Source organism: Tenrec ecaudatus, chromosome 2 (assembly GCF_050624435.1).
Source record: "Tenrec ecaudatus isolate mTenEca1 chromosome 2, mTenEca1.hap1, whole genome shotgun sequence".
NCBI lineage: Eukaryota > Metazoa > Chordata > Mammalia > Afrosoricida > Tenrecidae > Tenrec > Tenrec ecaudatus.
This window is the reverse complement of record NC_134531.1, coordinates 191,084,575-191,110,188: the sequence shown is the minus strand read 5'-3', so window position 1 is coordinate 191,110,188 and position 25,614 is coordinate 191,084,575. Positions and strand designations below refer to the sequence as shown.

The following is a 25,614-nucleotide window of genomic DNA, read 5'->3' as shown; positions in this document are numbered from 1 at the left end:
GCGTTTGGAGTCCTCTTTGATTTCAGGAAGCATAGTTGTCAACTACATACCAAAGGTTGTTAATAAGCCTTCCTCACATCCATGTTCTTCTCTATAAAGTCCAGATTATTTGATCAGCATGCTTACTGAATAAGGTAGGCCAGTCAATACCATGGGCTTGCCATTATTAAAAAATAAAAGTAGGAAGAGAAGAGACCTATAACTGAAGATTAACTTGTAAATCTAAAAGTTGCAGGGAATTACTCTTTCTGAAATACAACTCTAACAGCATGCCACTCATTGGGGCTCTACAGTGACTCCCCAGTAGCTATAGAAATTTTACCAAGTCCAAATTATTTCGTAAATCTTATTTTTAAAAATAGACAATGTATCCACCACACAGTACAAACAGATATGCAGTAAGACTTCCTCCTACCTGCTTCACTTTGGCTACCCAGTTCTTTTTCTCTGTTAAATAATTTATTGTACTGTCTAGGGATATCACATACATTCACAAACATATCCATATTACTACCACCTCTTGATTTCCCACACACTTGTGTGGTGGTGTAAATGCATGTGCTTGACTAAAGGTTGGTAGCTTGAACCCACCCAGTGGCACTGCGGAAGAAAGGCCTGGTGATCTGCTTCCTTATGAAAACCCAGTGGAACAGTTCTACTCCATAACCTATAAACTGGAGTTAAGTGGAGGGCATCAGGTTTGGTTTTGGTTTTTAAATTCTATGCATAACTCCCATTTTAGTGACATGTCTAATAATATTATTATTTTAACCCTATAACGGCAAGTGCGACATTTTCTTAACATTTAATTAAACGTATATATTGTGAGTTAGGTTTTTTGCTGTCAACATGGCGCCCATAAGAAGATATGGGTGGAGTCTAGCATGATGGTATCTCCCTGTGGGTGTGATCTTCTCATAAGAAGGATCCTGGGAACTCCACCCTCTCTCATTCCTGCTGATGAACCATGAGACCTATGATGCGGCCACTGCCATTGGATCCATACAATTCTGCACCCACTGGCCTGTGATCTTCCTGCATCTGTATCATTTCATGTGGTTCCATAAGTCTGAAGAGGGACTTATGGACTAGTATTGGACTTTTTTTTTCACTATCAGACTTAAGGACTAGTATGGAGCTTATAGACTTGAGTTAGACTGAGCTGTTTTCCTAATATACAATTTCTTTTTGATATAAAACTCTTTCTTACACATATATGAGTGTCACTAAATTTTTTTCTCTAGCCAACTGGGCTTACCACATTAGGGGAGCTTGCATGTTACAATTAGGATTAAAATGTCTAGGATATAGTTCTTTGGCCAGAATAGCCTCTTTTCTGCCATACCTGCAGGCATACTTTTCTCTGGCCCTTGGTCTCTCAGTCACACAGCTCCTTGACCTCTGTCTTGCTCTGGCATCATGGACCCATAAATGCTCAAACGGCATGTTACACAGAGATAGTTAAAGTTTATTTTGCCAACCTGGCCGATAAACACATGTGGGGTTAATTAAAGGGCAGACAGATAAATGGCTCAGTAAGCCTCGCCTTTCTAGTTCTCAGGTCTCTTGCTTGTGATGGTCAGACCAGGGTGAAGCTGCCTTAGACAGTTCCCTGCGTCAGCTGGCAAGGCTTACTTCCTGTAAGACATCCCCAAAGGAAAGCTGCATGGACCGACCCCGATTCAGCCCTGGGTACTGGAGCAGCCGTGTGGAGACCCCTGCCAGCGCTGAGATGCTTACACATTCACTGATTCAGCTTTCCTCTTGCAGTCAGCATCATAGTGTATTTTGTGAGGTGAAGAACTTTGTGGATTGGTGTTGAACATATGGGTTAATGTTGGACTTGTGGACTTGGGCAGCACTAGGTTGGGATGTTTTCTTGATGTGCACGTAACCTTTATATAAAACTCTCTCTTACACATGAGTTTCTGTGGATTTGTTTCTCTAAAGTACCCAGACTAACACACACACTATCATAAGCCTCAGCCTAAAGGTACTCAGCTCTAGCTCCCCCAGTTAAGTGCTTGGATGTACCCCACTCCATAAGCAAGCCTCCTTGCCAAAGGCACTCAGCTTTACTCACTCCATGGGCCAGGAAGCCCATCACTCTGTCTCTGCCACTCATCTGGTGACACAGCTTTCTGTTCCTGGACCTATAACGTTCAATGTGCAAGGATCTTAAGTTCCAAAGCACACTCCACTCCTGACTCTTCTCTCTTGGTGGCAGTGAGATTCCCACTTCTTGTTTCCTAAAAGGCTCATTTTCTTTCCTTTTTTTTTTTGATGGCTCATTTTCTACCCAGCACGACGACCATCACAGTTAACTCTGTTAACCATCACTCACAATAGAATCCTAACAGTATCTTTCCCACCTTCTCTTGCCAGATCCATCAGAGAGTAGGCATTTGGTGGAAGTATCAAAAACTACAGCTAGAAAAATATTAAATAATTCACTGCACTATACCTAGTAACACAACTTATTAATACTCCAGGGACTGCCTGTATTACAAAATGAAATTACCTGTTTATTTTGTTTTCCCTAAACTTGAATTCCGTTTCATTGGAGAAGTGACTTGGTCTTGTTTACTGGTGTAATGCCAGCCTAGAACTAATAGCTAAAAAATATCCAAATAATTGAAAAGTATCACTTGAGAGGACATTTTGAGAAATCCATTAGTCTCTGGACAGCTCACACAGTCAAGTACTTGACTCCTAGCTAAAAGATTGCAGTTTGAGCTTACCCAGAACACCTCAGAAGGCAGCTCTGGTGATCTGCTTTAGAAAATGCTATGGAGTGCTTCTACTCTGCACACATGCGGACTAAGAAGAGTAAGAATAGAACTTGAACATTCAACCTTGGTAAAAAGTTTATTTTCAGAACCCAAAGAGTTAATGTTAAGAAACTCATTAATATGGACTTAAAAAGTTTGAGGAAGAAAAAGGGGGGAAATATATATATATATATAATGATTTATGGAAGTAATGACTCTATAAAAGCCCAATAGAATAGACTCAAAAATATGCCTATGGAGATTCACATTAAGGTATCTGTAATATATAAAACTTAAGACCAAATTCACTGCCATCGAGTCACTGCCTCATAGTGACCCTATAGGACTGGGAAGAAGTGCCTCTGTGGGTTTCCCAGACTGCTACCCTTTATGGGAATAGAAAGCCCTGCCGTTTCCCTCGGAGTGTCTGGTGGTTTCAAACTGTTGACCTTGCATATTACAGCCCAATGAATAACCACTACACCACCATGGCACCTACATAAAGCTCCATATTTTTTCCCCCAAGAGCCAAGAAGAAACAAAGAGGACAAAGGCTCTCTTAAGGAATACGGTCACCTTAATCTTTTCTATGATTTTATAACCTTTGATTACACCCATCACCTCTAATATGCCTTCATTTTATAAAAAGGGAACCATCGTAATTTAGGGAATGGGTGGGATGGGGTACTCTGTCGAAGGCAAAGATTGCTGCTGTAAAAAAAGGTCCGACTTTTGCTTCGTTACCAGATCAAGGAAATGCATAAGCTCAAAATGAAGTCTAGCAGATACCTCTATGTTCCAGTTATGCTGTTCCAAAGTATGGCGACATTGATCCATAGATTCTATGCCAGTCAGATCCTGAAAGAAAGAACAACAACAAATTACTGATGGTAAAAACAAAAATATATTTGTGGGTCCTTTCACTCTAATACAATACCCTTCAAGACTATTAGGAAAATATGTAAGTGCTGAAAGTAGATATTACAGTAAAATGCACTGATTTAGAATTTGCCTACGTAGCTGTACAGACGTAATTCATACAGAATAAACAAGTAAAAAAATGCCTTTCTCTGACAATCTCAGGGCTTTCAATTAAGACAACCACTAATCACTTTAAAAAAAATTACGCTTCTTTTGTGATGCTCACCTTCCCGACACAATCACTGAAGACAAAGTGGGTGTATAAGCAAACGTGGTGAAGAAAGCTGATGGTGCCCGGCTATTACAAAATATAGCATCTGGGGTCTTAAAGGCTTGAAGATAAACAAGCAGCCATCTACCTGAGATAAGCAAAGCCCACAAGGAAGAAGCACACCATCCTATGTGATCATGAGGCATCAATGGGTTCAGGTAACAGGCATCAAAGACCAACAACAAAAAATCTTATCAATGTGAATGAAGGGGAGTACAGACTGGAGACCCAAAGCCCATCTGTAGACAATCAGACATCCTCTCACAGAAGGGTCACAAGGTAGAGACGAGTCAGTCAGGGTGCAGTATAGCACAGATGAAACATACCACTTTCCTCTAGTTCTTTAATGCTCCCCCACCCACCCACCCCACTATCATGATCTCAATTCTACCTTACAAATCTAGCTGGACCACAGCATGTACACTGCTACAGATAGGGGCTTGCAACATAGGGAATCCAGGAATCAGGACCAATAATGAGAATAGAGATACAAGGAGGGGGAGGGGAAGGTGGTTGGCAGAAGGGGGAACTGATCACAATGATTTACAGATAACCCCTTCTTAAGGGGATGGGCAACAGAAAAGTGGGTGAAGGGAGACAGCATTTGTGTAAGACGTGGGGAAATTAAAAAAAAATAAATTATCAAGGGTTCATGAGGGAAGGTGAGGGAGGGAACAAATGAGGAGCTGATATCAAGGGCTCAAATAGAAAGAAAATGTTTTGAAAATGATGCCAACATATGGACAAATGTACTTGATACAATGGATGGGTGTATAGATTGTGATAAAGAGCAGCAAGAGCCCTCAATAAAGATTTTTTTTAAAATCATGCTTCAATTTCTCTGGTCCATAAAAATATTCTTTAAAACTAACGAACTATATTTGTCATATGTAATGATGTAATACAGATTTTCTGGGGTTGGGGCTGTGTGTTATATCACCTTTTATCAACTTATGTCATTTTATTTATTGGTATATAACTTACCTTATGAGTTATGGAAAACATTAAAAAGAGCTGGGAATTCAAGCAATTCCTAAGTTCCCCCCACTGTCTTCTCCTTGGGTTATTCTTGGTTTCATTTTGTCTCTAACCAAAACTCTTTCTCTGGCTCTTTGCCTGTAATCCCTCTAAATTAGGAACTTCGGTAGGGTGTGGGTTGCTTTTGTTTCTCTCCAACTCTTTTCTTGGCAAAGGCATTGAATCCCCAGGTTTCAACCTCCTTTTCTGCGAAGATGACTATATTGAATCTGTGGAGCTTCAATCATTTTGGAAGTAGCCACACATTCGCTGTTTTTACCTAGGTGTCCTACCAACCCCCAAACACTGAGACAGCCTACTGCTGGAAAGCTGATTCTGATTCATAGCCACCAGTGCCACCATTTCCTCAAATTCACCACTTGAAATCACTGCTGCTAATTAACATCACTGCCATTCTCCAAAATATGTAGTTAAAGGTGACATCTGAAACCCCAGTCTGAGTCATCCCTTCCTTGAATTCCACATTTCACTAGCCATCAAGTTCCAATTCATTTTCTTTTTTTAAAAATTAATTTTCTATTGTAAATCAGTAACTATATTTCCATATCTATCTTTACTCACACCTTCAAAATTCAACTGTCAAAATAACTTCTAGCCTTCTTTCTGGCCCTACTTTTCCATTTATTGTACCATGTTTCTGCCTTTCAGCTGACTGAAGAACAAAGCCTAAAATTCTTAGCGTGGCGTTTAAGTTTTCTATCATGTGGTCCTAAGCTACCTTCCTAACATTATAGTCTCACAGTTTCCCTTTGGGTACGCAATAATCAATAAATCTAACCATTCATGTGTGCCTCTCATGCTTACTCTTTACACAGCCAAGCCTCAACTTTCCTTCAAGGTCCAACTCAAACTTTCCTTTCACTCAAAAAATGTCTATCCTATAAGAATTATATGCATTAAATTTGGTTGTACTTTTTTTATTTAATAAATCATTTTATTGGGGCTCACACAACTCTTATCAATCCATACATACATCAATTGAGTAAAGCACCCTTATACATTCATTGCCCTCGTCATTCTCAAAATTCACCTTCCACTTGGGTTTGGTTGTACTCTTTAGGTATACAAAATACTATGCAAATAGTATATAAACTTTGCTGATCAATTTTTAAAAAGATTAAAGTATAAAATTTTCAAATAATATTGCTTTGTGAAAGGGCCTTAAAAAGCTCATGGAGACTTTTTCTTTCCCTCCCGTTTCCCTGACCCCCTCCCCGAATTCTCCATCCCCTTCCCTTCTGGTCTCAGAGGACCCCCGTCCTAGGCCGACCTGTCTTGGCCTGCAATCTCTGTGAAGCCGTGGGCTTCGTACCCACATTGACCCTATGTACAATGGAACAAAACACTGGTCAGTCCTGCAACATCTACTTGAATTGTCCCTCTACTTGAATCTATTTTTGCAATCAATGTGGCAATCCTTCTTGTTGAGGACCTTCCCCTCTTCTGCCATTCCTCTACTTTACCAAGCATGGCAAATACATGTATACACAAATACACTGAAATTAAGAGCTTCTTTCGAGCCAGTCAGGGTGCAGTCCAGCAACGATGAAACATACAACATTTTACTAGTTCCTAAATGCTTCCTCCCCACCCACTATCATGATCCCAATTCTACCTTATAAATCTGACTAGACCAGAGGATGTACACTAGTACAGATAGGAACTGGAAACACAGGGAGTCCAGGACAGACGATCCCTTCAGAACCAGTGCTGAGAGTGGCGATACCGGGAGGGTGAAGGAAGGGTGGAGTAGAAGGGGGGAACCGATTACAAGGATCTACATATAACCTCCTCCCTGGGAGATGGACAACAGAGAAGTGGGTGAAGGGAGACACAGGACAGTGTAAAATATGACAAAATAATAATAATTTATAAATTATCAAGAGTGCATGAGAGAGGGGGGAGAGGGAAGAGAAGGGGGAAAAAATGAGGAGCTGATACCAAGGGCTCAAGTAGAAAGCAAATGATTTGAGAACATTGGTAACAAATGTACAAATGTGCTTGACACAATGGATGGATGTATGGATTGTGATAAGAGTTGTACAAACCCCCAATAAAATGATTTTTTAAAAAAGAGTTTCTTTCACCCTCCAATCCCAATTCCTTATTGGGAACCCCACTATTTTTCATGTTGCTGGATTTTGTTGTTGTTTTAGTTTTGTTTTAAAAGCTTATCATATAGTAAAACAGACTTCTTTCAGTACACAGTTCTATGATTTTCAACACAAAAACAGATACATATAACCCATACCACAATCAGAATATACAATATTTTTACTACTCTCCCCCAAAACTCCTTTGAGTTATCCCTTTATAATCACACTGAGTTATTTTAAAAACAAGCCTTTATTACAGAAGTAGTAAATGGGAACTGTTGAAAATGAGAAAATACAGACAAGCAAGAATTTAAAATTTCAGGGTGTGCCACCCAGATTCCCACTGATGCCTCTGTGCACATGTGTACTCTTTAAAACTCAAAGTGCTATCATCCTATATTATTATTTACAATCTAGAGCTTCCAGTCAAGAATACACACTTCACTACTTCAGTAATTCTATCTTATCCAATATTCTCTAATAAACAGTGAATATTTTAGCCTTCATACACCATATAATCTCTCACAAATTACTACAACTGTAATTGTGATATAAAACCACTTCAAGCTCACTGTCATGGCATCAATTCTGACTCATAGCGGACAGGGTAGAACTTCCTCTATGGGTTTCTGAGACTTAACTTTAAAAAAAAGTTTCATTAATATTTTATCCACATGTCATACAAATCAATAATTCAATCATCAAGAAAATTTGTACAATTATATTAAATTCTATTACATTTTCTTCCCTTAAAAAACATTTTATTAGGGGCTCATACAACTCTTATCACAATCCATACATATACACACATCAATTGTATAAAGCACATCTGTACATTCTTTGCCCTAATCATTTTCAAAGCTTTTGCTCTCCACTTAAGCCCTTTGCATCAGGTCCTCTTCCCCCCCCCTCCCTCATGAGCCCTTGATAATCTATAGATTATTTTGTCATCTCTTGCCCTATCTGTTATCTCTCTTCACTCCCTTCTCTGTTGTCCATCCCCCAGGGAGGAGGTCACATGTAGATCCTTGTAACCGGTTCCCCCTTTCCAACTCACTTACCCTCTACCCTCCCAGTATCGTCCCTCACACCCCTGGTCCTGAAGGTATCACCTACCCTGGATTCCCTGTGTCTCCAGCTCCTATCTGCACCAGTGTACAACCTCTGCTCTATCCAGACTTGCAAGGTAGAATTCAGATCATGGTAGTTGGGGGGGGAGGAAGCATCTAGGATCTGGGGGAAAGCTGTATTCTTCATCGGTGCTACATCACACCCTGACTGACTCATCTCCTCCCCTAGACCCCTCTGTGAGGAGATCTCCAGTGGTCGACAAATGGGCTTTGGGTCTCCACTCTGCACTTCCCCCTTCATTCACTATGATATTTTTTTGGGGGGGATGATGCCTTATACCTGATCCCTTTGGCACCTCGTGATTGCACAGGCTGGTGTGCTTCTTCCATGGAACATTTTCTTCCTTGTAGTCATTAATCATATAATTATGATTAATTCTTTGAATTGTGGCAAAAATATACACAACAGAACATACTCAAATTCTACAACTTCGACTTGTATAATTAATACAGTATCATTGATTCTTTTTTTCATGCTGTACAGCCACTATGGATATCCTTTCCCAAAGTATTCTACCACCGGGGACAAACACTCAATGGCCTCTACGCAACAAGTCTTTCCCCTTTACCCAAGGTAACTGTTGGCCAAGTTTGGTTTCATTTTCCCCCCAGTGGTTTTCTTTATATAGGATTCACGTATCATATAGTTCCATGGTTAAGTCACTTTTAAAGTGGAGGCTGTAAAATGGCTTATACAAAATAAAAGAAAATGATGACTGTAACTCTATGGGAGGAGAAATCCCTATTTTTCTCCTGTGGGGCGCCTGGAGCTTTCAAATTGCTGCCCGTGTGGATCATAGGCCAACACATAACTACTATGTAACTAGGGCTCTTTTGAAACCAACTTAGCAATACCTAAATGAGTGATAGTGGTTGTGTTCCAATTCAATTTTATTTTGAAGACATGAAAGTTTAATTTTAAATGATTTTTCACATGCTAACAAACAAGCAGTGGTTCTCCACCTTCCTCACACCGCAACACTTTCAGACAGTTCCTCATGTGGTGGGGACCCCCAACCATAACATTATTGTCGTTGCTACTTCATCACTGTCATTTTGCTACTATGATGAAACGTAATGTAAATGTCTGATATGCAAGATGTATTTTCATTGTTACAAATTGAACATGAATATTAAAGCATAGTGATTAATAACAAAACTGTTGCTTAAGGTCTGGGACTCAACTCTCCCCTCTTATCAAGCAAGGTACAATGACCACCCATTCTCTTCTTTGGCCAAACAGTTCAACACTCAGCTACAAAATAAAAGCTTGTCAGTTTAAGCTACCAAAGGCTCTAGCAGAGAAAAGACCTTGCAATCAGCTCTTGGAGGGATTACAGCTGTAGGAAATTGTATGGGGCAGTTCTGCCACATCCTAGTGGGTCGTGAGGAGTCAAAAGTTAGGACAAAGCAACAACATAACACCTATTGATTTCCTATTAAGTCTGTTGTTTACATGCATTGTTCTGCTCATCCACAGACTAGAGGCGCCAGCACCTTGAGAGCAGCAGCATCTGTGGGATCCATCTATAATGCTGCCCAGCACCAAGCCATAGTAAGGGCTTAAATACTTATAGGAAAACTTAATCCAAATTAAAAAAAAACCCTTTGTGTAATCTTTCTAATCAGAGATATAAGCCAAAGTCCTCTAGACAATATCATAAATTTCATTGTGCATTAGTTAGTTCACTTGGGTTTTTAAAATTCCAACTGTGAAGATAAACAAGAGGCCATCTAACTGAGAAGCAACAAAAACTACATGGAAGAAGCACATCAACCTGTGTCGATAGGATCCGGTATCAGGCAACAAAGAACAAAAAATTATCATTGTGAATGAGGGGCGTGGAATGGAGACCCAAAGCCCAGCAGTAGTCAGAAAGGCCACAAGGAAGAGATGAGCTACTCAGGGTATAGAATAGCAACAATGAAACATAAAACTTTCCTCTGTTCGTTAACGCTTCCTCCCCACCCACCCCGCCCCCTATCATGATCCCAACTCTGCCTTACAAATCCGGCTAGACCAGAGGATGTACACTGGTACAAATAAGAACTGGAAACACAGGGAATCCAGGACAGATAAACCCCTCAGGATCAATGAGAGTAGCCATACTAGGAGGGTAAAGGGAAGGTGAGGTAGAAAGGGGAACTGATCACAAGAATCTACATATAACTTGCTCCCTGGGGGACAGACAATAGCAAAGTGGGTGAAGGGAGACGTCAGGCAGTGTAAGACATGAAAAAATAATAATTTATAAATTATCAAGGGTTTGTGAGAAAGGGTGGGGGAGAGGGGAAAAATGAGCTGATACCAAGAGCTCAAGTAGAAAACAAATGTTTTGAGAATGATGGCAACAAATGTACAAATGTGCTTAACACAACGGACGTGTGTATAGATTGTGATAAGAGTTGTACGAGCCCCCAATAAAACGATTTAAAAAACAAAAAAAGAGGAGTTGATATCAAGGGCTCAAGTAGAAAAAAAATGGTTTGGAAATGTTGATGGCAACATATGTACAAATGTGCTTAATACAATTAAATGATGGATTGTCATAAGAGTTGTTCTAAGAGCCCCCAAATAAACTGATTTTTAAAAATCCTTTAAAAAACCCTGAGGAAAAAAACTGGTAAATTAAATAGAATCATAATAAAAATTAAATTTTAAAAAGCTCCAAATGCTCTAGCTAGATGCAAATTTGCTGAGCTTCCCTGGAGAATAGCAAGCAAGGGATGGAGCCCACGAATCAGTATTTTGTTAATTTTTATTCATTTGTTTTTAAAGTTCCTCAGCTGATTCTAAAGTATAGCCAGTAAGGAAGTGCATCATATTAACATATAGTTAGTAGGAAAAGATATTTTAAGTCACTTATTAGAAACAACTTTCAAAAGGGGTATAAGCATTGCAGGAGATAACAGATTGCACATCTTCAATATACTGAAATACTTAACCTGCAAGCAAAATTCTGTTATAAACAGTGAAGCAAGGTAAACAGAAGTGTGTAATCACTTCAATCAACAGTAAAACCCCCGAGCTAGGAACAAGAAAAACACTTAGGATAAGATTATTCATTCGTATATTAAGAGAGCAAGTGTCACTGAGCTTGTATCCAGGACAAGCTTGTATCCCTGTTGCTCTCATCGAGTCTGTAACTGAGCATAGGGAGGCCACCTCAGACAATACCTCCCACACCCAATAAAGTAGGTAAGCAAGCTTTTAGGCCAGAGGACTCCTTTAGATTGGGCATTCTGAATTCTGACTAAGGATGTTCAGGAGAGATCTGATTGAGACAAAAACAGGGGCGAAAATCTGTAGGAAGAGTACTGCAAGCAGAAGGGCAATAAATGTAAAATCTGACATGTGACGATACATATTTGTCAAAACCCACACTAGTTTATAGCCGAGTGAACTCCAATATATGTAAATTTGAAAAATTACTTAGGTCAAAGGCTCTCAGGATGGAAACACATACCGTGACAAAAATAATCTAATTTATCACAAATGTATGAAACTATCTTACTGAAAGGTTTGGGGTGGGGTGCCGACCTTAGAAACTATGGAAATTAGTGGAGTCTGTAGAACTAAAGATTAAGGGGACTGCAGATACATTGTTTTTTACTTAATAAAGTTGTTTCCCATTGGTATATGTGTTAATAATTAAGAAAACACTGTATGTATGTATGTATGCATGTATACTGGAATTGAACCATTAACATGGAAGGAGGATGGTGGGAGCCAGGGTTCTCACTGTTGCAGGTTAAAACCCATAGGGAGAAGCTAGACTGAGCCATGTAATAATGGATTGGAGATGGAGACATCAGTTTCAACTCATTTTTCACTTAATATAGAGACCCAAAGTAAACCAAGCCTACTGCTGCCTGACTCACAGCTACCGGATAGGACAGAGTAGCCCTGGGTTTCCAGGCTGTCAGTATTTGTGGACGCAGACTGCCACATCTTTTTCCTGCAGAGTGGTTCTGACCAAGCCATCCGCTGTTCAGCTGGCACCTGAATGGTTTTCCACTGTGCTACCAAGGCCCTGAACACAAAGGGATGGTTACATACAGAAGTACATAGGCTAATACACACACAGGAGAGTGCTTGCTTTGTCAGCTGAGGAGGCCTAGAAGCAACAACAGTCTTAGTTTCTAATACCATTCTTCAATGAAACAAACAAAAAACTTAGGATGCTTTACAGAAATGGCTGATTCCAGTACTGGACAGAAAACGTAAAGATGAGCTTGGAGTATCTATCTTATGGTGCCAAAACGTAAGGAAGTGGTCAAGACAAAAACAAAACTCCCACAATGATGGGGGGTTATGTCAAAGAGACCCAAAGTCAACTCAAGAGTCCCAATGGCCAAATCTGGAACAATGTGAACAATAAAAGAAAGCAGCAATGAATTATAACCCTAAATACAAAAGAAACATCCGTGAGCGAGGGAATACAGATAGATTTCTCATTGAGATAAAATACTTCTTTTGCAGAAGTATTCCACTTAATTTTCTAAGCTACTTTACCTTCCAGGATATTTACTTCTGTGGTCTTACTTCCAAAACTCATAACCCAGGTCAATCATGAAAGACATCGGTTAATTCTAACTAAGGAACATTCTACCAAGCACTTTACCATCCTATCTTTGCAAGTTTTGCAAAACTCTAGATCTCCTCAAATGTCAAAAGTTTGCTTAAAAATAATTTGGGGGTGAAACTCCTGGGACAGAACAAGCTTGGCAAATCGTCAGGTGAGTCAGAGGTGCAGACAGGGAAGAGACCCCATTTCTTTCAGGTGGCGCTCCTCAACCTTAGCTGCGCAGTAGAAACGCTTGAGGGGCTTAAACAAAGCATACTTCGCACACCTAGCTCCCTCACCATGCGACTTGAACCAGTAAACTGAAGGCCGGGGATGGCTGACCCCGGGGACAGGAAGGGGGTTGTTTCCAGGTGATTCTAATGTGCATCGAGGGGAGGGATCACTAATCTAGAATATGAATTCGGAGTTCAGCAGCTGGGTTTTGGAGGATTTTAAGGAAAGGAGTGGCATGGTTACATGTCCTTCTTTGGAAAAAGTCATCTGACTTTTGCGAAGCATTCATCGCAAATTAAGGCATTAAAGAGATCATGACTCAGCAAGGAGACATATGAAAAGTCCCGGGGGAAAAGAAGGGTAGCTTAGAGTAGGATGGTAGCTATGAAAAGAAGTGGGCAGATTTGGAATACATTTTGGGGGTAGAACCAAAAGGGATGTATGATATATTAAATATGTGGGAGTAAGGAAGAGGATATTAAGGCAGATTCACAGACTTGAACAAAGGGGATGATGTCATTTATTAAGAATGAGAAAAGCTGTTGAAATAATTTTGCTTATCTTTAGGAGAAAAAAATTTACAACAAGAAGAAAGTTACTTAAAAACAGAGGGAGGTGGGAAAAGAACGTCAAAGATGAATAGTCATTTATTATATTCAAAATGTTAAATGCACTGCGTGGGAATGGACTGCCTGGCCTCAGTGTTAGCCAGTAAAAAGGCTTATAGAGATCTATCCATAAAGGTCAAATGAACTGTCAGAAGAAAAGAGTTGCAATCATAACCCAGACAGGATTGTCTCTTTCAGTTTTGTATTTTTAAAACTTATTGTAAATTAAAATGTCTGATAGTACTGGATTACACAGTGGGCTCTAACCAAAATGTGGGTAATTCAAACACACTAACTGCTCCAAGGAAGAAAGATGAGGCTGTTTGCTCCCATAAAATTTTAGTGTGGCACAACCGCTGAAGCCAAAGCGGGTGAGTAAGCAAATGTGGTGAAGAAAGCTGATGGTGTCCCGCTATCAAAAGAGATAGCGTCGGGGGGGGGGGGGGGGGGGAGCGGGGAGGGCGGGGGAAAAAAAAGAGGACCTGATGCAAAGGGCTTAAGTGGAGAGCAAATGCTTTGAAAATGATTAGAGCAAAGAATGTACAGATGTGCTTTATACAATCGATGTATGTATATGCATGGATTGTGATAAGAGTTGTATGAGCCCCTAATAAAATGTTTAATAAATAAATAAATAGATAGATAGATAAATAAATGAGATAGCATCTGGGGTCTTAAAGGCTTGAAGATAAGCATGCGGCCATCTAGCTCAGAAGCAACAAAGTCCACATGGAGGTACACACCAGTCTGTGTGATCATGTGGTTCCAACGGGATCAGTTATCAGACATTCAAGAACAAAAAAACTATCATTGGGTACACACCTCCATGATACGATCGCCAAGGACAAACGGGTGCATAAGCAAATGTGGCAAAAAGCTAATGGTGCCCGGCTATCAAAAGAGATAGTGTCTGGGGTCTTAAAGGTTTGAAGGTAAATAAGCAGCCATCTAACTCAGAAGCAACAAAGTCCACATGGAAGAAGCACACCAGCCTGTGCGATCATGAGGTGTCGAAGGGATCAGGGATAAGGCATCATCAGAAAAAAATAATCTTACCATAGTGAATGAAGGGGGCAGTGCAGAATGGAGATCCAAAGCCCATTTGTTGGCCACTGGAGATCCCCTTGCAGAGGGGTCTAGGGGAGGAGATGAGTCAGTCAGGGTGCGATGTAGCACCGGTGAAGAATACAGCTTTCCTCCAGTTCCTAAATGCTTCTTCGCCCCTCCCTGCCCCCACCCAACTACCATAATCCAAATTCTACCTTGCAAGTCCAGATAGAGCAGAGGATGTACACTGGTGCAGATAGGAGCTGGAGGCACAGGGAATACAGGACGGATGACACCTTCAGGACCAGGGGTGTGAGGGGCAATACTGGGAGGGTTGACGGTGAGTGGGTTGGAAAGAGGGAACCAATTACAAGGAATCTACATGTGACCTCCTCCCTGGGGAACGGACAACAGAAAAGGGGGTGAACGGAGACGTGGGACAGGGCAAGATATGACAAAATAATAATTTATAAATTATCAAGGGCTCATGAGGGAGGGGGGAAAGGGGAGGGAGGGGGAAAAAGAGGACCTGATGCAAAGGGCTTACGTGGAGAGCAAATGCTTTGAAATTGATGAGGGCAAAGAATGTACAGGTGTGTTTTACACAATTGATGTATGTATGGATTGTGAACAAAGTTTTATGAGTCCCTAATAAAATGTTTTAAAAAAATGTTAGTCTGGGAAAGTCGAAAGGGCAGTTCTACTCGGAATTACAGGGAGGCCACTACGGGTCAATCAAAGCATGATGGCAGTGGGTTTGGATTGGATTTTTTTTTTTCGCTATTGCACGTGAAGGGCACCCTGGGGCACAGCCGGTTTAGTGTTGGGCTGCTAACCACAAGGTGGACAATTCAAACGCACTTGCTGATGCTCAAAAGAAGGCAGAGGCTATGTGCTCCTATAAAAACTTACAGCCTGGAGGAGGGAGGGGGGAGGAAAAAGAGGACCTGATGCAGAGGGCTTAAGTGGAGAGCAAATGCTTGAGAGTGACTGGGGCAAAGAATGTACGGATGTGCTTTATACAATTGACGTACGTATATGAATGGATTGTGATAAGAGTTGTATGAGCCCCTAATAAAATCTTTAAAAAAAGAAAACTGCAACATCCAATGTTACAAAAAACAAACAAAAAAAACTTACAGCCTGAGAAACCCTACTATGTCCTCTAAGGTCATCATGAATTAGGACAGACTTGATGGCAGTGAATATTCTGGTTGACTGTAAGTTCATTTACGAATATTTAAAACTCAGGGAAAGAGGGGAGGTAGTGGCTCCTTATAACCCCAATCACTATTAATCTATGTGCAAATGATTGACATTTTAGCACATTTCTTCCAGTTTCTCACCTTCCAAGCAAAGGTTTAGAGATTTGGCTCAAAGTCTCCTACCCATCCCTCCTTTTTATAATTGTAGGTTAAATTGGTTATCAGATTTTGCTTCTCTTTTGTAGAATCCACTCATCTTTGCTTTTAGACTCCTGCAGGCGAATCTTCTGGAATATTATTTTGTGATGTGGGAACCAACTTCTCCCTCGCTACCCAGCCCTTTCTATCACTGCAGAAAGAAAGGTCTGGGGTGCCTCCTATATTTCTGAGAGACTCCTCTCCTAGATGTGTACAATGCTGAACAATCTTATTGATTATATCAAGCATTCTCTTATGCATTAGTCTTCAAAGCCATTTTAATGGTTGCTTGAGGTCCTGATTGGCTAAAATAATTTATAAATAGTAGTTACAATTGCTACAAATTTTTCACCATTAAAATAGCACTTTGATCATGTTTATAAAATTTCCCTATATTTAGGATTTTTCCTTAGGGCCCAGTTTAGAATTCTAGGTCAAGGAATAGGTTTACTTTAAGGTTCTACATGCATATTGCCAAAATACACTTCAAAAGGTATACCCTGCACAGAATTTGTCTCAAAATCTAATATGCCTCAGTCGATTTTCATTCCCATTTCAGTTTTGCAGAGCCAGCTTTGTTCAGAATTACAGATCGCAATTCTGGCCGGAGACACTGCATTGACCTTGCTACCAATTATTTCCAAGGCAATAATACAATGTTTGGCTATCAGCACTTCTGGAAGAGAGTTGAAACAATAGTAGAGAGACTTGCTAGACTTGATAACCTCTTGTCACAGAGCCCAAGCCCCTCCCAAATTACTATTAATATTTTCAATAACTCAACAGGTTAGAACCCTTTTTTAAAGAGTTAAATTCTCTTTTGAGGAATGAATTAAATTCTCTCTACATCCGCCAGTGTCCTGCTTGGAGGTAGAAGATAGTGGGAGAGATGGAGAGTGCCATCGTGCTTGTTTCCCACTGAGAATACGGAGGCTGTCAATGGAGTGTATGGATGCGCCCACAGCAACCCCAGTCCTTGCAGGTATTCAGTAAAGGTTAGCTCAATCTGTAATTTGACCCAATGTACTGACATTGAGGTGACTTACGACGGCACTGGGTAAAAAGGTTACAATGGGTACTGTTGTTAAAGAGTTGGATTTGGGCACCTCTCCCTCTAATCTCTCGGGACCAAGTAGCTAAGGTCCTTCAATTGCTACCACAATCCCCTGCTGGGTAGGTCTACCAGTTTCTTGTCCTTGACTCCAAAATGATCTCTCCCTGCTTCCTCATGTCCTCAGAAGTAACTCATCTTCCACTAGCCTCCCAAGGACTTAAGACAAGTGCTTGGTTAAGAGCCGGAATAGCACAGAGATTGAGTGATTGCTTGGCTGCTATCTGACAGGTCAGCGGTTCAAACCTATCGGTGGCTATAGTGGAGAAATATGCGGCAGTCTGCTTGCATACAGATTACAGTCTTGAAAGTCCTATAGGGCAGCTCTACAGGCTCACTAAGAGTTGGATTCTACTCAAAGATAACAGAAATGGGTATTTGGTTACTATTTATAAAAAGTGTGACTGACAGAAAACATTAATGTGAAAGTACCTTTGGGCAACCCCCCCTCTACACCAAAACCAGGAACCTCAATCAATCTCTAAGTAATAAAGGGAAGGCTGGGGGAAAGTGTGTGAAAGATTCTATGCTCCTTTCCCACTTTCCAGCCTTGTTCTAACTTCCTCCTCAAGTCACAAGAAGAGATGAACTACTTGGCACCCCACTTCTGAAATACTGTGATCCCTAGTCTCTCTCAGTTAAATATGATTCAAAAAAAAGTGTAACTAACAAAAGTTGGTGTAGTATCTAACCAGATGTATCAATCAACTACTTGAATAAGAATTGGGCTACTAGGGGGTAATCATTTTGCTTTCCTAAGGAGTGTTTCTTTTTCCATAGCTCATCTGTTTATATTAACAAACACTGCAGGAGGTTGGGGTGAAGTTTCAGTTGAGGTCTCAGAACTCTACATTCTACTTAACTTGGTAGCTTCTAACTTACTGAGTTTTGTTTTCAGTTATTCGAGGACAGAAAGCTGGCAGAAATCAGAGGGTGTCTGTTTTCTCCGGAATACCGTACAAATGGCTTTGTTTCATATAGGCAGTGTGCCTTGACTGGGAGAAGTAGGAGAAACTGAATATTTTTATGAATTAAGTACTAAAACCCTAATTTTCACCAGTGAAGACAGCCAAGGATCCAAGAGGGCCCCTCATCTAAGAATATCCAAATGATGAATGGTGGAGCTGAGACTAAAACCTAAAACTGATTCCCTCCAAAATCCAGGTTTGTGCCTTTGCTACAATGTTTTGCATCGTTGTTGTTTTTTCTACCCTTATTTAGAAAGAACACAACTGCCTCTGGACACACACACAAATGCACATTCCAAAGAGCCCACAAAGAACAAAACAACAGCAAGAAAACTGGGAGAACGGTGGCGGCCTTAGTTAATACCAGTCTGCGCACTCCAGACTTGGGGCTCACTAAGAACACTGACCCAAACACACAGCTCTCTCCCTGGATGACAGGAGCAAGATCCTCCTTGTCGGGTAGTCTGACCCCACTGACAAGGCAGAACAGATCCACACTCAAGCCTTTGGCATCATCGAACTGTCCTATTTCAAAGACCATCTTGAAAATGAGGCATCAGTGGAGTTGGGTGGTACCAGCTAGAGTCATAAACTATGTCTCCTCATGGGGCCCAGTCCACCCAAAGTTGGTCCTCTTGAGAAATGCTCCCTTGGATGTCGGCAGCATCATAGGGATTCCCCTTGATCTGTTTTCAATTCTAAGTCCCAGTCCTCATTAAAAAGGTCTGCCGTCTGTCTGTTCCTCAAGTAGGCAGCTGGAAACTCCTTCTGGAAGCTCCTAGGCATTGGCTTCCCCACCAAAATCTTCATCATTCACAGCAAAACCTTCCTCTTCAAAGAGGCATTCCCATCATGGGCAGGACCCTCAGTAGGTGCCCCTCTGGCTAGCTGATCTGAGGCCTTCCCGCTCTCTCTGATGGGTGTGGACAGATGTGGCAAAGTCAACCCAGAGCTGAGGGGCACTTCTCTAATGGGAGTGCTGGTCCCCAAAGTGGCTCGGTCACCACCAAGGCCTGGACCCCTGTAGCCTGAGAGTCCATGACAGGCAGCTGGACGCAAAACACTCTGCTGTGCAGCCATGTGACACCTTGGCCTGGCTCTGCTTCCCACTATTAATGCATCTTAGAAAACATTAAGTTTCCAATAAAATATTATGACAACAGCCATGTAACAGCAATAAACAAATTCTTAGGTCTTCCAAGGGGACTCAGTGAAGACATGGTAGTTCAAAGTTTCTAAGCAGAAAACCATAGTGTTTCAGGAAATGAGGGAAAAAATTATGGACACAAAAGAGCATGGCATTTTAGGGGAACCAGAAAGTATCACCGGACTAGAAATTGACATGGTAGGATTCTGGGGTTGGATGGTAAATTGAAGTCAGATTGTGGAAAGAAACAGAGGTTTTAGGCTTTTCCAGGCAACGAAGAACAAACAGAAATATCTTAAGGAATGACACGGTCATCTTTGTTAGAAAGACCATTATGGGAAAAGTGGAAAGGCTTTGCTGCAACCAGGAACACCAATATTAAAAGCTACTAACAGAGTCTTGAGGACCAGAGAAGATGGGAAGTAATAATGTGTAATGAAGCAAGAGAAGAGGGTTGAAGGGAGTAGAGTTTTCTTTGGCTTTTATTTCTTTAAATCCAGTGGGAACTCACAAACATTAAAAAAGCTTTCTCCTGGGTTTAGCATGAACATTTTTCTCTTTTAAATATAATTCAGGGCTGTAAGAAAGACTTTTTAAATTTCCATAGTGGGAAAATCCAAAGCCAAGAGGCACTTCATGCTCATAATGATTTCTGCTATTATAACTTTTGGCACCAATTTAAAAAAAAATTGGGGGGCACCATTTCAAATGGTAGTTTAAGCACACATACAACTTGAAGCATTTAATATCAAATCTTCAATTGTATTACTTTATGATTTTATTTTTGATACTCATTTTAAGTAAAAATATTGAAGAAATAACAAATAGTTTTAAAATATATAAAGTAATCCTCATTCAACCTTCAAAAGTAAATCTATCTTTCTCTCAATTGTTGTTGTTAGGTGCCATGAAGTAGGTTTCATGTCACATCGACCCATGGACAACAGAATGAAATACTGCCCAGTCCCGTGCTACCCTGAGGGCTTTATCTATGCTTGGGTCCATTTCTGCAGCACTGTATCAATCTCAGTGAGGGGCTTCCTCTTTTTCACTGATCTGCTACTTTACCAAGCATAATGTTCTTCTACAACAGCGGTTTTCAACCAGTGGATCACGACCCATTTGGGGTCGTCTGATTCATAACAGTAGTAAAATTACAGTTAGGAAGTAGCAACGAAAATAATTTCATGGTTGGGGGAGTCCACCACAACATGAGGAACTGTATGAACGGGTCGCGGTATTAGAAAGGTTGAGAACCACTGCTCTACAGGGAGTGGCCCCTCTTGATAAAATGCCCAATTGTGTGGGGTAATGTCTTTGTATTCCTGGTCTAAGGGGTATTCTGGCTGCACTTCTTCCAACACAGGTTTGCTTGTACTTCCAATATTTTTCACCAACACCATAAAACAGTTCTTTTCTAGTCATTAATTATTTCCCGGTTTTTACATACAGATAAGGCAACTGAAAATACCATGGCTTGGGTCAGAAGTACTTCAGTCTTTAAAAACGACATCTTTGCTTTTAAACACTCTAAAGTTTAAAGAGATCTTTTGCAGCAGGTTTGCCTGACACAGTAAGTCGTTTGATTTCCTGAGTGCTGCTTCCATGCACAATGATTGTGGATCCAACCACAATTAATTCCGTGACAACTACTCATCCAAAATCTCTCCTTTGAAAAGAATAAAGGAATGAAAGAATTAGAAATTAATTTTGTAATGCCCAACAAAACTGAGGGATATACACAGTTAGATATTTGGCAGTTGACTGAAAGGTTGAAGGTTCAAATTGTTGACTTGTGGTTAATAGGTCAACATGTAAATAATACACAGATGCAAAACTTCTCAACACACTCCTTCCTACCCAAGAGAATGCAACTACAACAAAAAAAATCATGATTACGTGTGGGTCAGCCCCACGCTTAACATTAGGATGGTTTAACATTAGAAAAATCCACCACATAAATAAAACGAAGAAAAGAAACCTTATATGATCATATCACTTGATGAGGAAAATGCAAAACTCAACACTCATTTCTGATAAAATCACTCATCAAAATAGGAATAGAAGGAAAATTCCTCAATATAATTTGGGTATATGCAGAAGAAATGGCAAACATTAGTTTTTCAATGGAGAAAACTGACAAGAATGTCCTACATCACATTCTTAATTAATATTGTACTGGAAGTTTTAGCTAGAGCTATTAGACAACAAAAAATTTCAGGCATAGAAATTGGCAGCGAAGTCAAACTCTATTTGTAGATAATATAATTCTACACACTGAAACTCCCAGCTTCTTAGACTAGCTAAAGGTTCTCTGGACTTTCCCCCCACAAAATAACTCAGTCTTTCTGTTCAAATCTTTAAAAACAATTTTTTTTAAGAAAACCCCCAAAGACTCAACAAGAGAAATTTTGGAACCAATTAAACGATTCAGCAACATGTTGGAGTACAATATTAACATACAAAAATCAATAGGACTCCTGTATCTAACAAAGCTAGCCCTGAACGATAAGTCAGGAATATAATGCCACTTACAATAGTCACATAATAGATCAAATATTTAGTATCCAGAAGCAAAACACGTGCACACGGTAACTACAAAACACTACTAAAAGAAACCAGAAGAGACCTACATAAATGGAATATACCATGTTCAAGGATAGGAAGACTTAACATTGTAAAAATGTCAACACTATACAAAGAGATTTATAAATAGAATTCTGATCTAGATTGCAGCAACCTTCTTTAAAGAGATGGTAAAAAATGACTAGCTTTAATAAAGAAAAGAAAAAAACCCAAGAAAACCAAAACCCTACTAAACAACAACAAAGAAAGAGACCTCCCACTTCTTGGCCTCAAACCCTACTGCACAGCCATGGTAGTCAATACACACATGAATTAACCTTGTACTAATACAAGAGATGCATGGACCAATGGAACAGAAAAGAAAACTCAGAAATAAATCTATCCACTTACAGATAACTAATTTTTTACAAACGCCTGAAACACATTAACGGGGAAGAGATGGTCTCTTCAACAAATGTTGCTGGCAAACTTAATTTCCATTTTCTTTTTAAAAAAATACTTTTATTGGGGCTTACATAGTTCTCCATCGCCCCTGTCATTCATCCCCCTGGGAGGGTGGTTCTATGTTGATTCTTGTGACCCATTCCCCCTCTCTCCCCCTCTCCCCTAATCCTCCTGGTGTCTCTACTCTCATTGTTGGCCCTGAGGGTTTATCTATCCTGAATTCCCTGTGTTGCGGGCTCTTATCTGTAGCAGTGTGCATGGTCTGGTCTAATCCGATTTGTAAGGTAGAACTGAAGTCATGATATTGAAGGAAAGGAAGCACCAAAGAGCGAGAGGAAAGTTGTGTGTGTCATCGGTGCTGTACTGCACCCTGACTGGCTCCTCTCTTCCCTGTGACCCCTCTGTGAAAGGATGTCCAATTGTCTACAGATGGGCATTAGGTCTTCACCCCATGCCCCCACCCCAATTCATCTTGGGTTTGGTTTTGTTCTGGGTCTTAGATGCCTAATACCTGATTCCATTGACACCTCATGATCACACAGGCTGGTGTGCTTCTTCCATGTGATTTTTGATTCTCAGCTAGATGGTTGCCTGTTTATCTTGAAGCCTTTAAGACCCCAGACGCTTTATCTTTTGATAGCTGGGCATGATCAGCTTTCTTCACATTTGCTTAAGCACCCGCTTTGTCTTCAGCAATCATGTCAGGAAGGTGAGCATCACAGAATGCCAGTTTATTAGAAGAAAGTGTTCTTGTGTTGAGGGAGTATTTGAGTCGAGGCCCAATGTCCATCTGCTATCTTAATTCTTAACATACAGATATGAGTACGTAGTTCTATTCCCCCCTCATTATATATACACATTTTTTTACATCTGTACATGCCTGTACTTAGACCTCCATATATGTCCTTTGCCTCCTGGTTCTTTCCTCTATTTCCCTTTACTTTCCTCTTGTCCCACCATCATGTTCAGCCTTCATTTGGGTTTAGTAATTCCTCACTGCTACATTCCCCTTGATGAAGCCCCACTAGGCATCCTACAACCTTCCTTCCATTGATTTTAGTTCACTAGTTGTTTCCTTGTCCCTGGGCTGGTTCCACCCTCTTCCTTTCTCCCACCTCCCCTTCTCCCATATCCCCCAAACCATTGGTCCCATTCTTTTCATCTCCAAATTATTTATCCCACCGATCTTATCTAGACAGATGAGCAGATAGATTAGTAAGTGCAAAAACCAGACAAAGCCAAATAAAACAAAGGAAGTCAAAACCAACAAAATAACAAAAAGCAAAAACAAAATAACATAACAAAAAGAAAGCCACTCACAAAAATGGAAAAGTCTATGAATAGCTCAAGATCTGTTTGTTGGCCTTTACGAGTGTTTTCCAGTTGAGTCTGATGGGGTGCCACACTCTGTCTCCAAAATCTATTTTTGGTATTCCCAGGGGTTTCATCACTCTGCTCCCACTGCTGCTCTGCTGCATGCCCTCAGTGCCTCCCCCCAGGGTGATGCGGCCAGAGCGTGCACTGTTCCCACACTGTGTCTCCAGTGCTGGCCCCGCAGCGCCCATGGTTCAGTGAGGGATGCCGTGTTCTCTGGTGGGGCCAGCCCTACAGCCCTCCCTGTGCGTTGTCTGCTCCGAGAAGGAACATCGCCCTCTGGGTTAATTTACATTTTCAAAAGAATAAAATTATATCTTTACCTCAGTCCATATAAAAAAATAAACTCAAGATGGGCAAAGATCTCAATGTAAACCCTAAAACTATACATAACATCAATTAAGACCCTATGACATGGCAATAACACACTATTAAGTATAATGGAAAAACACAAAGCAGAAAACAGAAAAGTACCTACTAAAAATAAGAAACCTTTGTGCATAAAAAGATTTCACCCACAGGCTGGGCAAAAAATGTCTGGCAACAAAATATCAGAGAAAGGACTAATCTCTACTTCTAAGAGCCATAGAAAACTTCAACACCTCAACAAGAAAAAGACTAACAGCCCAATTTTTAAATGGGCAGGACATGAACAGATAGTTGACCAAAAAAGACATTCAGGTGACCAACAAACATCTGACAAAAGGCTTGCCATCACTAGCCACTGGAGAGATGCAGATCAAAACAATGATGAGATACCACCTTCCCCATGTATTGATAGGACAAAGTTAAAAAAGCAGAAAACAACAAATGCTAGCGAGAGTGTGGAAAAATTGGAACCCTCATACAGTGTTGGTGGAACTATAAAATAGTACTTCCACTCTGGAAAGTTGTACTGTGCTTCTACACACAATTAGGAATAGAAACACCACATAAACCCAGTAATTGTGCTACTTGGCATAAACCCTACATAACTAAAGAACACGGCATGAACAGATCTATGCACACCTACGCGCACTGCAGCGTTAGTCACAACAGCAAGAAAATGGACACAACCTAATTGGTGAAGTATCCACTGTGGTACATACATCATTAAAGAATGATGATGAAACTGTGAAACACTTCATGACAAGGACAAATCTGGGGGACATTATGCTGAGTGATGTTAGTCAAACACAAAACGTCAAATTCTATATGAGACCACTGTTATAAGGGGAAATATTGAAGATTTTCATACTAAAAAAATAAAGCAAAAGCACCAGACTGCTGTTTATCAGGGAAGGGAAAGGATGGAGGGAGCCAACGCCACAGGCTAGCAGGCAGGCAGGCAGGCGGGCGTTAACTAGGGCGAGGGGAAGATAATATGCCACAAAGAGAGAAAGGGGGAGAGGCGGGGAGGACAACTATTGGGAGGTTTGATAAGTTGTTTGAGTTGCTGAATGTCAAACAATCATCTTATACATAACCCCGACCTTAATTCACAATACAAAGTCTGGGAGAAAAAAGTAAATAACAAAAGAACTTCAAACATGTGCTATTTCAAGTTCCTAAAAAAGAAATGCTAAATGTTTTAGCCTGACACCGGCAGGGCAGTGGGTTTACATTAGTGAGGAAGAACACAGGGAAGGCGAGAGGGGGTACAACTTGAAGACTGCCATCAGTGTCACTAAACCACATGCACTGAAGCCGTTTGGTTGGTTTGTGCTTTCCTGTGTAATTCTAAACAATAACAACAAAAATCCATCACATGAAACTGAAAAACAAGAATGGAATGAACTAAAGTTTAAAAACCAAAATGCTAGCAAGGATAAGGGAAGATTGGAACTCTCTAACATTGCTAGTACTAGATCCCTAGTTTGTAGTGGTTACATGCTAGGGTGCTCAATCTCAAGGTCAG

The 25,614-nt window shown here is 40.6% G+C and overlaps 1 protein-coding gene across 2 annotated transcripts in view; it reads right to left on the bottom strand.

The window, feature by feature from the left end:
• Nucleotides 1-25,614, bottom strand: part of FAF2 (Fas associated factor family member 2) — a 66,087-nt gene that overhangs the window by 22,995 nt on the left and 17,478 nt on the right. The window contains exons 1-2 of one of the 2 annotated variants that reach the window (XM_075541995.1): nucleotides 14,694-14,769; nucleotides 3,561-3,629 (exon numbers count right to left, since the gene is read on the bottom strand). In XM_075541995.1, the coding sequence (XP_075398110.1) occupies nucleotides 3,561-3,629; nucleotides 14,694-14,696 (72 nt within the window). In that variant the 5' untranslated portion in view covers nucleotides 14,697-14,769. Of the gene's footprint in view, nucleotides 1-3,560; nucleotides 3,630-14,693; nucleotides 14,770-25,614 lie in introns of those variants that run through there. The other variant, XM_075541994.1, reaches the window with a different exon arrangement.